The following is a 16,884-nucleotide window of genomic DNA, read 5'->3' as shown; positions in this document are numbered from 1 at the left end:
CAGCAAGTATATCTCCAGCCTAATAAATAACACGAAAGAAATCATCCACATCGGGGGAACTGCTGGGTTTACTCCGGCTACGAAAAGTAAAGGTTGTACACTTCCATTTACTCTACGTTAGACCTGCTGTTTCCTCCATGCCCATGAAACTAAGCATGATGCAGGCCTGTCAGAGGCAGTGTCCCTGTAGTATGCATATATATTGCAGTTTAAATTGCTTCCCCAATCTCTACAAACATGAATGGAACTGTGGCTATGCAGCTGCAGCTTTGAGAGCACACTAACCCAGACAGCCAGCTAGTGAAATGACAGTTTTGGCAAAAAGTCCTCGTTTCCAAAGCACCAAACATTTCTTCATGCAGAACAGTTCACTTTTCTAGCTTCTCTTATCAACATTGTGCAAATTTCCATTTAGGCCTGTCTCAGCATAGCTGCACATAAATGATTTTGGACAGGGACTATGTGTGTCAGCAGAGAAAGAAAATTCATTGTTTTTTTTTAATTTTCTAAATGACAAAAAATTGTGTTTGTGTGTATGTATTTAATTTAGTTCTACATTTGAAATTCATACAATATCAAAATGTTATTCGTGGTTTGGTTTAACAAGTGCAAGTAACACATGCGAGCTGTTGTTCCCAAATCTTATATTTGATGACAAAGTGTTACACAGGCTGTAGATTTGCGAGCTCATAAATCCTTCGGGGGGGGGGGGTTTAAAGTTTTTTATACTCTGTAAGTTGATTTAGCACTGCACCAATGCACAACACTAAATACAATGTGCAGAATTTCCCTCTGGATCAATAAAGTATCCATCCATCCATCCATCCATCCATCCATCCATCCATCCATCCATCCATCCATCCATCCATCCATCCATCCATCCATCCATCCATCCATCCATCCATCCATCCATCCATCCATCCATCCATCCATCCATCCATCCATCCATCCATCCATCCATCCATCCATCCATCCATCCATCCATCCATCCATCCACCCATCCACCCATCCATCCATCTCTGTCAGTCCAGCAACAGCTCGCTGAGGAGTTTCTCCTCTTCCCCTTACAGAGGTCACAGAGTGGTGATTAAACCTTCTGCTAAGTTCAAGTTTTAAAAGTCGACTTTTAGTTTTGGTTTTCACATCCCTTGACATTTTACTCAGATAATGAACCAAAATGTCAAAATGTCTTACAGCAGTTACTTTTTTAAGCAGAAGAGAAACTCAGAGAAGACAGTGTTACCAGCGTTTACAGCAGAGGAGCATGTCGAAGTCATCTTCAAACTTTAATGCCGATTTCAGTTTAGATTCTCTATAAGTCGTTGTCGAAAAAGTTGTTGTCTTGGAGGGACGTATGCACAGTAAGTTCCCGTGCCCACCTTACGTTTTTTTTCTGAGTGTCAGCACTTTTTTATTTTTTTTCTGCAAGTACAGAGCGTTTGCAACAGTATGGATCATTTCTTGTACACTCATCCTCTTTGTTCCGTCTCCGATCGGCAAATAAACAATCTAAATGAGAAGCATACAAACATACACTGAAATGTAACGGAGCAGCTGTCGGTCATACAGCGGCCGTTGTCAACAGACTGTTGTCATAGAGACAGGAGGGACGTGCAGCGCTCTTCTTGTCAGTAATAAAACTGGTGCAATCACTCTGCAAAGCGCAGCCATCACTTTCCAGCTCCAGATAAAAAGCTCTTGACGGACACGGGCTCATTGTCACTTTTGATTTGCATAAAAAACCTCGACGACCTTGACGACATGATGGTTTTTGTCTGTGTCATTTTGGTGTTCATGTCACATTGCCTCTCCACAGTGGGGAGGGTGTTATGATATGCCATGTTTGTATTGAAACAACACTGACAGTCCGCTTCCTTCATCTCACTCAGTGAAGCTGATCCCCTCATGTCTGATCGAATATCTACAGAGAAGTTCCTCCCTTATATTTATCTGATATACCTCATCAAATCTTCACCCCACCCCACTCACCGGCATTTTTTTCTTCTGTTTTCAAGTTTACGTGAAGTGCATACGATGCTCTTTCACCTCAGTTCATTCAGAGTGTTGGAGCCTTTAATGTGTTCTTCATTGTTTTATGACACTATAACTTAACAGTTGCTTTTATTAAACAGGTAATGGAACAGGGCACCATGAATATTGGAATATGAATGACTCCAAGAATACCAATTAAAAGCCGGTGGCATTGTGGTCACATTAGCTTGTCATGTGTGAAACAGCAGGCCTTGCAATTATCGCTGTGATGAATTTGTGTTAATGCAGTGAGCTCTTGAACCGCACTGCGTGCAGGGGTCACAGGGAGTTCACAGAGCACGTTTCATACTGTTAGTTTCCCCAGATTGCTTCGACACATTCTAATAGAATGAAAAGGGATTTTGATCGTGGGTTCAGTTGGGGTGAGATTGGCGCTGTCCCCGTTTTCTGTGGCTTTCAGTTCATTATAGCATGTGGGAATATCAATACTAAACCTGGAAGGATAATGGCCTGTGGTGTGTGGGTGACACATACACATTAGGTATTAAAGTGACATAAATGTGAAAAGCCGGGCAGTGAGCACCTAAGGACTGTGGCCTTTATATTCCTCAGTGTCAGCTCGGTGATGCTGGGGATCTGAGTCATTTATGAAACCTGAGCTTTGTGTTTCAGAAGACATGTCCTAAAAACTAAAGGTAAATCCAGAAGATGGAAACGAGAGAGCAGATGTAGTTTTCATCAGCTGTTCATTAGAGACACTCGATTAGAAAACATTACTCCCTTTCACTCCATATTCAGCCGTCACATCAGGTGACCCGCATGTCCGGAGGCTTGATGATGAAAGAATGAAATATTTAAGAGATGCAATGTTGACAGCATGCATGTGAGTGTGTGAGGTGTTGCAACACGATGCAACTCAATTAGAAAAGAAAAAATGTATTATTAACACGTTTGCATGATAAGGGGCGTGGCTGAGTTGACAGTAGGAGTCGTAGTATTTCCAGTATGGCAACCACAACCATTGGGCTTATTCAGAAACCTATGGGGGATGTCATGAAGTCCACAGCTATGTTTTATACAGTCCATGGTTAACTTTGTCCGACTGCTATTAGCTGCTGTTCACGAGAGCAAGGAGAATAAACGCACCAATAAATATGCAGGCTTCTTATCCAAAACAGTCTGTGGTAAGGAGGTGAAATGGTGAGGAGCACTACACAAACAGGACACAATTCTCCAATTCCCTATAACTGATGCCTTTTAATTACAGGTAGCCTTGGTTTACAATTTATACAACAATATTTGTTCAAGTTTTTCATCAGATTTTGTCTCCCCTGTTAAAGTTAAATCTCCAAATAAACATGTCAATCATAAAAATAGATCCACATTTCTTACTGAGCAAAGACTGGATGCTTTGGACACACGCACACCCACACACACACACACACACACACACACACACACCCACAGCAGAATAGGTGCATACACATTCTCTCCTTAATTGGCTGCAGTAGAGACGGTGTTCTGCTCGCTCTGTGATGGTCCAGCTTCACTGGCACACAAACCTCCACTTAACAGTGAATTCTCCAGATGCTTCTCTGCCTACGAGAGTTCTTAACAAAGAAAGTGAACCCAATTTTATCTTAATCAGAGCTCCAGCTATAGTTGTTTCAAAGTACCTATAAAATAACCCAAGGTCCAAGAAACAATTATTTTAATTTACCATGAAAAACAAACGTTGTGTGTGTGTGTGTGTGTGTGTGTGTGTGTGTGTGTGTGTGTGTGTGTGTGTGTCTGTGTGTGTCTGTGTGTCTGTGTGTGTGAGATTACAGTCCCTAAAGAATACTTCCAGAGAAAACTTGCTCATTACGGAGTTTACTGCATTTGTGTCTTTGAGTTTTGGAGGACGAGTGCATTCAAAACAGCTGTGGGATGTTGTTTTTGGCAAAGTTTGTTATACTTATTCATATGCACATTTTCTTGTTTAAAAATGAGATTCAATGCAACCTTGACATACTTAGAAGCGAGCCATGATAATTATGCAAGTGTTGAAATTGTCTTGGGGACGAGTCTCAGCGGTTTTGTATGAAAACAAACAGGAAAAATTAATTCTGCTGATTTGTTTTGTCTTTTAGACAAGATCAGACCTTTTGATTTCAGATAATAGACGACAAATTGCAATACATTGAAGGACAATAGGTCAGAAGACATCATGTCACCCCAGTTCTAGAGTCCAACACATTGACTTCCTGCTAGCTGTAGAGTCTATTTAATGATTTTACACTTTACTTTAAAGCATGGACGGGTCTGCCTCCAATTTGCATTACAGAATCGTTGATCCCCCCTATGAGCCAGCAGCCTTAGATCCTCAGGTTGGATGGTGGGTGGGAGCTTCTGGTCATTTATAAGTCATGACTAGATTGACAGATGTAGTGGCAGTGCAGACACAGACCCATGCTTCATCTGTGTAAGCGCCAATTCTTTATTCATATATTTTTCAGGGACAGTGCATATTAATGAACAGCTGTAATGATTACTGTAAAAGCTAGTTTCCATCTGTTATCCCTCAGCAGGTATCAAAGAAAGACACATTACAAATAAAATACAAATACAAATTAGTAAGCACACCAGCGGGCGGCTGTGGCTCAGTTGGTAGAGGTGGTTGTCTTCTAACTGGGAGGTCGAGGGTTTGATCCCCAGCTCCAGCAGCTACATGTTGGACGTATCCTTGGACAAGATTAAGAAGATTAAACAAGAGCAATACAAGCTCAAGTCCATTTACCAATATCACCACATGTTCAGAAATACAGATGAAGACACATACTTTTAAACTCACCATTTCGAGACAATCTGAAATGAATATTTGTTTCTGCTTTCTTCTTTTTGTCCGACTCTTTGACTGACAGTCAAATGTCTGTTTGGTAAAGATGAGCTGGACAGATGAGCTATACCATACCTACACAGTAGAGAAATGCTGTTTTTAGAGTGATGTGCAGATTTTTCAGAGGTTTATTTCTGCTCAGAGTTTTCGTGGATTTTAAATGAGCCTCAGCTTTGATATCATTTATATGCACTTTTTTTTCAGTTTCAAGCCAAATTTCCAGAGGCTTTAAGAAAAGTTCATTTTAGGTTCATGAACGCTCTGCACCATCTCACACTGACAGCTCTGAATAAAAATAGCTGTCACTGAAAATAATCAGCGTGATTTGTTGTAGGGTACTGAAGCAGATTATTTTGCTGCCAACAAATTCATTGAAAAGACCAAAATCAACACAGCAGTTTGTCCCTCACCACTCTCCCGTCTCTCCTCACGTGCCTGCAGCCTTCAGCCTGGAGCCCATTGGTTCTTGGTACAGATGTAAATCTTCAGGAACGTTAATTAAAGCATTACTAACAGAAATGCCTCATAAATGTCCTTGGGCACAGCTGTGCAATGCAGTTTTAGCAAATGTTAAAAAAAAAAAAGACTAAACAAATTGTAAATTTAGAAAATAATGTTTGTGCCTATTTAGCGAGGAGACATCTCAGACTTCTGCGAGAGATATTTCAACGCAAAAGATCTGTGAAATCATGGCTAATGATGCATTTTTACTTTACTTTGTAGCACGTTCCTGTTTTGGTTGGCACAGCTCTGGTGGACTTTGGTCTCAGTTTCATAAAAGTAGGAGGAACTTCACGTTGTTTAACTTGACCACAGCTTTCTCTTTCTTTGCTAGTTAGACACATTTAAAGTGTGGATTAAGTTTTGTGCTCCAACAAAACAAATCTCAGTGATAAGAGCGATTGGTGGAATCAACAGCAAGAGTATGTCTTTGTGTGTGTATTTCTATCTTTGCGATAAGGACATCAGACAAAGGACTGTGTGTTTTATTTTGGTGGTTCGAATGTATGCCCTTTTCAGACAGTGTATAAGAAAAAAAATAGCATAAATACACGGGTTCATTGGAAAAGTTTAAAGTCTAAACATGGGAATATACTTTAAAAGTGCTGGAGAGAAGCACTTCTTCGTGCAGAGTGTGAGAGTCTGTTCCAGGTTGGACCGCAGAAATAATGTGTGATCCCGAGAGAAAAGTTCCCATCATGCTTTAAGCTTCTATTTTAGAGGATTTCATTTCAAGTGTCATCTGAAGAATGCGTTTCTGTGGCAGACGGTTTCAAAAGAGTCTGTGAGGCAGACTTAGCAGACATAACCCTTCTTCGCCGCCAAGGTAATGTTTGCGAGGCTGCCTGGGAGAGGTCAGGGAAATATCGAACAGCCGTCTCCAGAAACAGTCTCCTTTGTGCTTCAGGTGATTGCGATGTGTAAATTCTACTGCATCCCTTTTGCTTATGTAAAATTTCAGATGCCAAATTATTGAGTGAGGAGTTTGCAGTCTTTTACATGATTATCCCTCCCACCCACTAAGTATCCCAATGTCTGTCTGTGCTGCCCAATTGGCTGTTTACGAGGCTGGAATGCAAATGGCATATCAGTACCAAAGCATTCCTTCTCCTTTCTATAAATAAAATCAGCTAAACCCACTGCTTCTCTTTATTTTAACAAAGGATGAAGTGGGCTAAACGCTTTGATCCCAACAACTGAAGACTGCAGAGCCTCATCAGTGCTTTACTGTGGAACTGTATTTGCATACGAAAAGAAATCTTCCGTAAATAACTTATGAAATATGAGAAATGCATGTCGAGATGCACTCACAGCCCATTGTTCCAGCTGACAGGGATATCATAAGCTAACCAGTCAATTATTTATCATTTTATCTGGTTCTCATTAGACTGAAAATGTATCCTTAATTATTTATCCCGCCTCCTGTGTGCTGTAGCGATGAACTCTTTGAATGACGTGAAATATGGCGAGTTCCGACTCTATGCAGCTGTGATCAACATATTCAAATGAGTCTGCAAACATAACTTCAATTTTGCAATCAAAGTGATTACCGCCGCCAAATTGAAACAACCTTTTGTCACCCTACACATGCACGTTTTTGATTAGGCCAATTCAAACTCAAGTGTTTTGAACTGTGCTCCTTCGCCACTTAACTGTTATGGAGCCAATAAAACATGCAACCTGTTTTTTTTGTTTTGTTTTGTTTTTTTCACACTTTTCAATCCATTTAGTGAAACTAAGTCTGAGTGAAACAAACAACAGTACAAAAAAAATAATGTGTGAAAGCACCATAAGGTTGTCAGATTTGTTGTTACTTTGTTATTTTTGATACATCGAAAGGTACAGAAGAGTTTGGAAAACTACAAAAAAATTTTGGCTGTTTAAAATGCAAAGTTGCAGAGAGAGAGAGAGAGAGAGAGAGAGAGAGAGAGAGAGAGAGATGGTTCATAAAAAATCCTGTTTTCTAATATTGATGATTCTTAAGGGCTTAGATTTATTTATTTGTCTCTTACAAACAGAGGAATCTACACATTATGACTCACAGAAATACATTGTGCAGGACTCTGATTGCACCTTTAAAAAAAAAAACAAGAAATTACATAATATTGGGTTCCAATGACTGTTTTCATTGCTGTGGCATCACATGCTTGAAAGCTAATCCTTTTGAGGATGACATTTTCTGTAAAGACGAAGATATGTTTCACCATGTCGCAGAAAAATGAAAGTCCTGCTCCGAATCAGCATCAGAAATAAGGTCTATCACTAAGTAGGATTTCTCCTACAATACAGGAACTTTTTCAAACTTTTTTTTAACAGATGAAGAAAAAAACAATGAGAATGTTTTATGAAAAAGGGACCGTCGATATTTATTTTTTAAACTCTTCTTTGTTCTTTTAATTAGAGGTTGCTTTTAAGTCATTCATAGATAATTGTTTTTCACGCGTCGTCCATAGATTTAAAGCTTTTAAGTGCATTTCTTTCTTGTATGATTCCTTTTTACTTTGAGACCATTTTTTGTCATTTATTAAAACTAGAACTCACGTAAGCCTTACATTAATTGAAACCAGAAGGACGTAATGTCATGTTGAAACATAAATGGATAAATGTTTCTTCCACTCGGTGTCTAAACTCATTTGTTGGTTATTTTCAACAAAGATGCAAGCTTTTGATGAAGCTCCCTGCAAGCATGAATAACTTGCCTTTGAAATATGCAAGTTTAATTGAAATTTTGTGAACATGACATCTGTGAAAAGTCTGCTGTGAGGAGAAGAAAACATTAATTATTTTGCGTATCCATCCATCAATCTGTTTGCTCCTCTTGCTCATCATGTGCCGAGTGTGGAGTGCTGGAGCCCCGAAGAAGCTTCAGTCTCTCAGCGAAGAAACTGACAGACATATTCACACTTAGTTTCATACCTACCAGCAATTTAGAGTCTGCAGCCTGCATGTTTCTTTAGCTGTGGGAGGAAACTGGAGCATCTGGAGAAAAAAAGCCCACGCAATCTGTGTGTCACCAACATTTAAAAACTAACTGACATTGCGAAGGACAAATTAGCAGCACGCAAAGCAGTGAAACATGGAGTCTGCATCAGGAGGAGCTCTACTAAATATTTCATTCTTCCTCTTGCATGTTGTCAAAGATTATACAAATACATTTCCAGACAAATTTTCGTCTCTGACTATTATTGTAAAAAAAAAACAGACGGGTTTGGCAGCGACAGTGTGTATTTCTGTATAACCGGGTCTTAAGATGTCTTAAGAAATGGATGTGAGCAGCCTGCCAATAATCCTACAAAAGAAATGTAACAGCATTATACAGATTCCTCTTTGTACTCCAATACAGTCCTGTCTAACAACGCTCAATTCTGGTGACAGAAGGTAAATATTTCATTTCACGAAGCCAGTTTTCTCAAGAAGCTAGATACATCCTGCAGAGCTGCTGCATAAAACACATTATTAATTTATAGATTTGATACCCCACCAAAGCTTCCTCTGTCTGAAATTATACCTTTCAAAGTCGTGCACCTCTCAGAGTGTTTTATAAAGTCCCTGTCTGGAGAGTACTTTGCATGCAAAGTCACTGTCTCCTGCTTGCCAAGAGAGGAAGTGCACCCATATAAATCGAGGAAAGAAGACACTGGAAATCTTGTTGATCTTCAGGTTTGCTTCTTTTTTTTTTTTTTTTTTGACATTTCACTAATCATGTGCTTTCTGCTGTTGTTTGTCTCTGGCGTTATGTGATTAATTTCACCAGAAGGCATACAAAGACAGATCTCTCCATGTAGGAGCTTCTAAGAGGAATAAATCCGAAAGAAGAATGATATTTTTCTCCCGAAATATCTCCACATTCACTCAAATTCTTAAGTTTAAGCAGCAAGTCTCATTTACCAGAAGCATGGCTGGACACATTCACTCTTAATATCTTTTTGAATCTCTCATCTCTTCTCCCACTGTGTGTTCTGCAGGCTGCTGTGCAAGCTTGTAAAGCATCTGGACATGTTGCTGCAATGTCATGGTCCATTTTCACCTCTGGCCTAATGATGTCTAACTCTGTGTCTGCATGTGTAGCGATGCTGAGGACTGGTTCTGCGAGTGCCCTCCGCTTTACACGGGCAGCCTATGCCAGTTCAACGCCTGCGAGCGCAACCCCTGCGGTCACGGAGCCACATGCATCCCAAAGTCTCCACTGGAGGCTGTGTGCCTTTGCCCTTATGGAAGACAAGGTCTACTGTGTGATGAACGTAAGTGTTACTAAAGAACGGATCCCCACAGATCAATGCGGCATAGATTAAGCAGCTTTATTAAGAGGCTGATGTGCTAATAGTTGGTGAATGAGAGCCTTGAGCTGTTGGTAGAATGAGAGCCTGTTGTTAAGTAAAGGGATTAATGAAAATGAAATCTGCTGAAAAGGCAGAATCATCTTCCTCCAGCTATAGAGTCGGATAATCAACACGAAACTCAGGACTGCTGTGCCGAATTTTCAAACTTTATAAGATCTTATTCCCTAACAAGTCTAATTTCTTCTGTGTAACGAAAAGAAACTTTTCCTAACAACCTTTTCTTTAAATGTCAAGCTTCTTCAGCTCTGCAGTGGGGTGTTGAAGTATTCTCACAGCTACGTTAATCAGGTGGCTTCCTGCTTTTCACTGTCTGTCTGTGGTCAATTCTTTTTTATCTCATCAAAGACCAAGATATCACACAATGCCTTGGCGTATAATGACTTTCTATTTTTTACTAAAACCTCCAGAGCCACAAGAAAGGGATTTGATCAAGAGTCATTACAAGAGCGATTGGCTAAGTAGACTTATAATAACTCTGAGCTGTTAGCAAGTGGACAGTTGTTTGGGAAATTGTCTAATAGTCACCCTGTTATTGAGCAATGGAAACCCACCAAAGACATTTCTCTGTTATGTAATGTGTAAGAAATAATTAGTGTTACACCCAGCCTAGGGGACAACAAGACGTAGCATTAAACTCCCCCTCACTCATGTCCGTTGATGATTCACAACCTAAGCTATGAGCTACGGCTAAGTGCTGATCGAGACCTGAGCTAACCAGACCTGTGTTTTGGTTTTTTTCACCAGGCTGTAAACATGTTCATTTCTGCTGTAAAAGATTGCCTTTTTTGAATAGGTGTGTACGCAACTACTCTAGTGGACACTCTGCGAACTGCAGTATTTGGCACCTCGGCATTGGATACATTTTTTAAAGGAAGAATGTGCGACTTTTTGATTCTGTAGACGTAACTAAGCATCATTAAGAGCAAACGGCAGAAAAAATGGACCTTAGCGCGAGCTGCAAATTGCCGGTTTCCTGCATTTTGAATGTCCCTCGGGATCAATAAAGTATCTATCTATCTATCATTGTTGTGTTAGCAGGCTAATGGAAGCACTCTTTCTAACTCTTAGCTTGACTGTGATCTAAAAGCCCGTACATGACATTCAGATAAAGCTGTGTGTAGGCTGATATTCCTCTTTTCTCAGCTTTACACACAAGGCCATTGGTATACTTGATTTGTGCTGTATTCATGGGTAAGATGTTCTTCGTTTAACACCGGAGGTTGCTGCTTGTGTCAGATGCTGTGATGAGAACTTGCTATGTGTAGTTTGACATATTCTTTGTGTCAACAAAAGAGCAACATATTTGTAGTCCACAATCATGAATGTATTATCTACTAAACACAACATGATTGAAACTTCAGGGAGAGCCCAGGCTGAAATGATAAACTCAAACATCTTGATCTAAACCTCCAACTATTTTACCTCAAAAATAAAGACAACAAATATGTGTACTTAATGGGTAACTATATGGGTAACTTAGTCGTCTTTTCTATAAGTCTCAACACTAACACTCGTAAGAAGGAGGCTTCACAGATTGTGGTTCTCAGAGACAACGGTTTTGCTTGACTAAACTGAGCAGCAGGGTGCTTGGTATATAAGTCGCTCAGCCATGTCACAGCCGCTGACACACTCAGCACCCACACGACAAACACAGTAATGTATCCCTCCACCGTCACAGTCAGCACGACTGACATTTGAATTTGAATCCCGATAACATCCGAGTCAAAACCGATCTGAGGTCTCTGAACCACTCTGAGCAAAATTTGACTTCTGATATCCTGATAAACATCTTTTTTCTCTCCACCAGTTTTTGAGAAGAAGCAAAAGTTGTTTTTACGACGTCGACTGCACGAAAAAGCAGAATCCTTTTCTACATGTAATATTTTCAGATTGTAGTTCCCATGTGCGCTTTAATACACAACGTTGAAGAAGCAGGAAAGGGAAGAAGAGGAAGTGCTGGAATGCCTCAAGAGTTTAGTTCATTAAATATTAACGGGCATTTAAGATGACTTCAATCAGAATTATTAATGTTCTACCTTTTACAGAATACCCACACCTCTTGTTAAAGATTCATGTGTCGAATGAACAGAGAAAAGCTGTGACGGAAACAATTAATGCATGTGAAATGTACAGTATTATTAGTACAGTACTATGAGCTGTTGTTTTTTTCAGATCTGCTCAGTGTTTATCCTTAGATGTTAGTTTTGTTTGCAAATGAAAATGTTAATGATGGTGTTTATCATTTTCATTTCAAAGGTGTCCAGCCAAGTGAGGATGCATGAGCCCCCACGAGTCCTCACACAAAAACAAGCATCCTTGTGTTTACGTACAGTTATGTAATGCAGTCTTATTTAAAAATATTTATAAGGGGAGGCTGTGGCTCCGTTGGTGGATTCGGTTGTCTCTTAACCTGAAGGTTGAGGATTCGATCCCCAGTTCCTGCAGCGACATGTCTGATGCGACCCCAAGTTGCTCCCGCTGCTTTACTGGCGGTGTTGGCATGCTTGTGAATGGGACTAGTTACTTCTGATGGTTACTTTTACATAGCAACCTCTTTGGTGTAACGTCTGGCGTTTCCATGACAACAATAAACATTTTGTGCCTGTCATGGCGGCTCATCATGGCAGCTGCTGCAACGAGACACGTCCTGTTACTATTATAAATGTACGGATTTCTGATAACTGTTGGAGATATTTGAGATAATATGAGAACTCCACAAAAAAAATATAGGATAGTTTTAGTCATTTTTTAATATTTGTATGTGAATATATTTATATATATACATTTCAGTTCTGACATTTTCAGCTGTGCATTTTTTCATTTTGCACTTGCTTTAACACTGGGCAGTGGTAGCATTGATCCAGTGTTACTGTAGCACTGATTTTTTCTGTCAGTCCTTCATTGGTTTAAGACCAAAAAACAACAGCAACACTACAATGGCATCATGTGTGCTGTATGTGCAAGTCAGGAGAAGTGTTGTTGTCCCAGCTGCTCAGATGAGCACCGTACACATGCATTCTGTGTCCGAGTGCATCTCACATTCTGGTGCTGGATGTCATTTGGATTATTTTTTTTTCTTCTGCAGCTCCTGTTTGGTTTGCACCATATTACACAAATACCCAGCAAAGTGGAAATGCGATGTAATAATATTTGACAGTGTGGTGCTATAATCCATACATGAATGCATTTCACCGAGGCGATTCATAAGCTCCTTTGTAAATATTATGTCAACATTATTATGTAATGATATGTTCTGTAAGCAGCGGAGTGTCTGTGTGTTGTGCAATGATGAGTTAGCCAGCAGAAATGATGACTTCAGGAAGAGGAACGTGTATTTCAGACAACCTGTGATTTCTGAGGATTCTGCATTCATCACATTTAATGTGGCAGGCCTGAGAATAAGTGGCTGCCTGTGTTTTTGTTAAATAAGTTACAGGAACCTGAAGTAATTCTCTTCTACAATCCCATCACCTCCTTGGTTAACTCAAGAGTTATTGTAGCTCTTTGTGAATTTGGATAAATGCTGTTTAGAGCACCCGAAGGTAACTGGTAGTAAAACCCTCCTATTTTACAAGCGTACAGTTACTGAAGGTGATTAAACGTGCCCTGCAGAACACTTTGGAAGAATGGATCGCTCAATCTTCTGCTGACCCTTAAATAAGACTTACATCAAAGGTTTTAGAAGTGAAAGTCCTGGAAATGTAGTTAAAATCAAGACCCAAAGCCAAAGGTAATGACGACTGCCTTGTATGTGTCCATGACGTAAACACAGCCTAACAAACGCTGACACACTGTGAAACTTACAAGCTCAGCAGATTCGTTTTCAAAGGAACATCTTTTCTTCGTCTTGAAATAGTCTTAAAAGACTGTGTAAGACAACAACTTTCAACTGTGGGAGTGACAGAGAAAAACCTGTTTCATTTTCTAAACCCTGCTGATGTTCCTTTGAGAAAAGTTCTAAATCCCTCAATAGCTCAGGAGCGCCCCCTGTGTCAATGTCTGTATACAGGATCCTGTTAGTGCATTTTCCTACTGTTCATGTATGTGTGTTCCTGAATTTCCTCTCAGGGATTATTGAAAAGATTTTTTTTTTTTTTCAAGCTGAAATCAAATTGAGACATTTGCAGAGAACTGTGAAAAGCATCATTTAAGATTCTACAATTCTCTTAGCAGACCCTTTTAAGATCAGTTGAATTAGTCGTTAATTTGGTACCTAATGCTCAAGCGTCATCCATGAATACAGAGTAAATAGCTCAAGGTCATTTCATGTTGTAGTAATGCCTGACAGGTTTGTACTTATCTAGTCTGAACAGGTGGGATGACCACACACAGAGCTCAGGCGTTTATTACAGGGCAGAAACATTAGCATGTATATGATGAAGTCAAGCACAGCTTCGAAATAACCTGGTGCTTCAACACTCTGGCTTTTCTCTGAAACAAAAGGCAAATAAAGCTCCACCTTACCACACCACAGATGATAACAGAAGCATTTCCAGCCTTATTAATAATTTAGCAGCCAAACAGAGCCGAGGGCAGGCGCAGAGGGGAGCTTCTGAACCCCTCTTAGCCATCGCCTGGGGCTGCAGAGGAATATGCAAGGTGGGATGGTGTGATGGTTTTTTTTGTTGTTTGGATCCTCACTGCTGTGTGAAAAAGAGAGGGGGGGTGGGGGGTGGGGGGGTACAGCAGCATGTAATTCTGAATGAGCATGGGGGAAATTTACATTGAGTCCCCTGTGTAAAATCAAGTAGATGGGTGTGCTGAGATGGAATACAAGAGAGAGCATTATTGAATCAAGCGTGCATTCTGAATGAGTAAAGCCGAGAGATTGTAATTGAATATCTGAGGGATTATTGTGCTACCCTTGTGAGCGCTGAGTATGAAGCTGTGCATGCTTGCCAGAAACCTTCCTAAACAGCGACTAATGAAAATCGAATAGGACTAAGGAGGTGATAGTATTTGAAAACAGGTCATCATCTAACAGCATTCAGAAAGGACAATATTTCTCTAACCCCTGTGTAGCAATAGTGCCATCTTTTGGTAACTTGGGAGGGAGATAATGAGTCAGACCTGTTTTCTCCTCATTCAAACACACACACACACACACACACACACACACACACACAGCTCCTTACAAGCTAACCACACTTTTTACAATATTTTGCTAAATTAAAATGTGCTTCTTATTTTTTTCAGCCATCGATATAACTCGTGCCAGATTCAGTGGAACAGATGAGTTTGGGTACACATCTTTTGTGGCTTACTCCTCCATCCCCAGCCTGAGCTTCTTCTACGAGTTCAAGCTGAAGTTCACCCTCGCCAATCATTCTGCTGCTATGAGAGACAACCTGATGCTGTTCGCTGGGCATAAAGGACAAGGTGAGCTCAATCTGGGAACGCATGCAGCAATTTCAAACCCTTCCCCTGGTCAAATGGAAAGAGGAAAACAACTTAAGGATGTCTTTAGTTGGATTTTAGTTGTCAACCTTCATTAAGGACTTTAAAAGGAGTGCTATTGCCAATTTGAGCAGTTTCCCCCCCGCTGCGTATGGTAATGCACTCTCTGATAGATTTCCACTCTCCTCTGAGATCCTTTCATCAAGACGATTCTCAAAGGGTTTTCTTTCCTGGCAGATTTTGAGACATTGATAATTATTCTTCCCGCAGCCCAAAAAGTGTGATTGTTTCTGACTTTCAACGGGTGCATGTTAGCAGAGGGAGCATTTAATGAACATGCGAACCAAGCGTCTTAAAAATATCAGTCTTAATTGCTTTAAACAGACGGTGAGGTGTAGGGTCTGTGTGACGCTGTCAGCAGCCATCACTTTAAATTAGGATCTCATCTCTGTAGGGTCAAGTTCAGCAGCAGGGAAGCGCAGTGTCATCGCTGGCAGGATATTTCATCAGAAAGAGAGAGAGAGAGAGAGAGAGAGAGAGAGAGAGAGAGAAAGAAACATGCAAACATACACGCAAACACAGGATCTTGTCGATCTCCCACACTTGTCTCTTGAGAGTATAATTCATCAAGGTGGAGGCAAAACAAGATAATAATGAATAATGAAACGCGTGTCAGGAAAGACAGCAGCACAGTTGGAGAAAGTGCAAACTCAAAGACACTAAAAGGAAATATGAAGTAGATGCATGATAATTGGTTTAATGAAGGAATGAAACAGAAATAATTGTATATACTAATTCATGTGTTCTGTAATAATTCACTGCAGCAATGAGGTTTTAAGAAAATAAACTGAGTCAAAAGATGTGACACAGAAATGACCCGTCCTTCGTAACGACTCCCATCCCGTCATGTGGACAGAGTGTGCATGAGGCCCGGGGTTTAGACCCTGGCTGCCCTCGACTTGTTTAAACCCAGATTCTTATCATAAAAATGTGTAATATTTACTGACGATATTTCCAGATCATTTGAGGTCTGAGAGAGGTTGGAATTGTTGTTCTGATCACTGGAAAGTTTGAGTGCAAAAAACACACTGTGGCACAGTTACCACTAACTCTCAACAGGAAGCAAAAAGGTCAAACTTCCTGTGTGTGCTTGTCATTTGTGAATTAGTTTATGTAATTCAGTTTATTTACATAGAAAAGTGACAATTTTGCCTCTAAGTTATACATGTAAATACATGCAAACAGCCCTGCTCAGAGATGAAATTAACTGTAGCGTGTTTTGGGAAACATTTCCATCAACATCAATGTTTCTGGTTTTGTGTTTTATTTTTTGTTTTTTTTCCCAGGCAACGACGGCGATGACTTCCTTGTTTTGGGGTTACGAAATGGAAGAGTTTTGCATAAATTCAACCTTGGATCAGGTGTAGCAACCATCGTCAGTGATCGACTCAACCCGCGGATCAACATTCACACCGTTATATTTGGAAGGTCCAAGAAAACAGGATGGCTGAAGGTGATCTCATTTTCAATACATGCTCACATACTGTGAATATAGAGATTGGTAGTCATTTAAATGAATCAACTTTCATCCTGCAGGAGGGTTTTAAGTGCCCTGCAATAGTGTCAGGAAACAGGAGGGAAAACAAAAGATACTGTGAGATTGGAACCAAACTATATAATGCTGTTTAAACACCAAACAGGCTCCACAACTTTGAGAATTTCAAACAAATGAAATGTGTAACAGATAGAATCAAAACAATGTGACAATCAGTTGAA

General features: G+C 40.1%; 1 protein-coding gene across 2 annotated transcripts in view; it reads left to right on the top strand.

The window, feature by feature from the left end:
* eys (eyes shut homolog) overlaps nt 1–16,884 on the top strand; it is a 176,142-nt gene that overhangs the window by 151,268 nt on the left and 7,990 nt on the right. For both annotated transcript variants that reach the window (XM_079363047.1, XM_079363046.1), the window contains 3 exons: nt 9,440–9,612; nt 14,908–15,090; nt 16,455–16,621. In XM_079363047.1, coding sequence (XP_079219173.1) covers nt 9,440–9,612; nt 14,908–15,090; nt 16,455–16,621 — 523 coding nt within the window. The remainder of the gene's footprint in view (nt 1–9,439; nt 9,613–14,907; nt 15,091–16,454; nt 16,622–16,884) is intronic.

Source organism: Symphodus melops, assembly GCF_947650265.1.
Source record: "Symphodus melops genome assembly, chromosome: 15".
Classification (NCBI taxonomy): domain Eukaryota; kingdom Metazoa; phylum Chordata; class Actinopteri; order Labriformes; family Labridae; genus Symphodus; species Symphodus melops.
The sequence above is the reverse complement of the archived record's forward strand: the minus strand, read 5'-3'. Positions and strand labels throughout refer to the sequence as shown.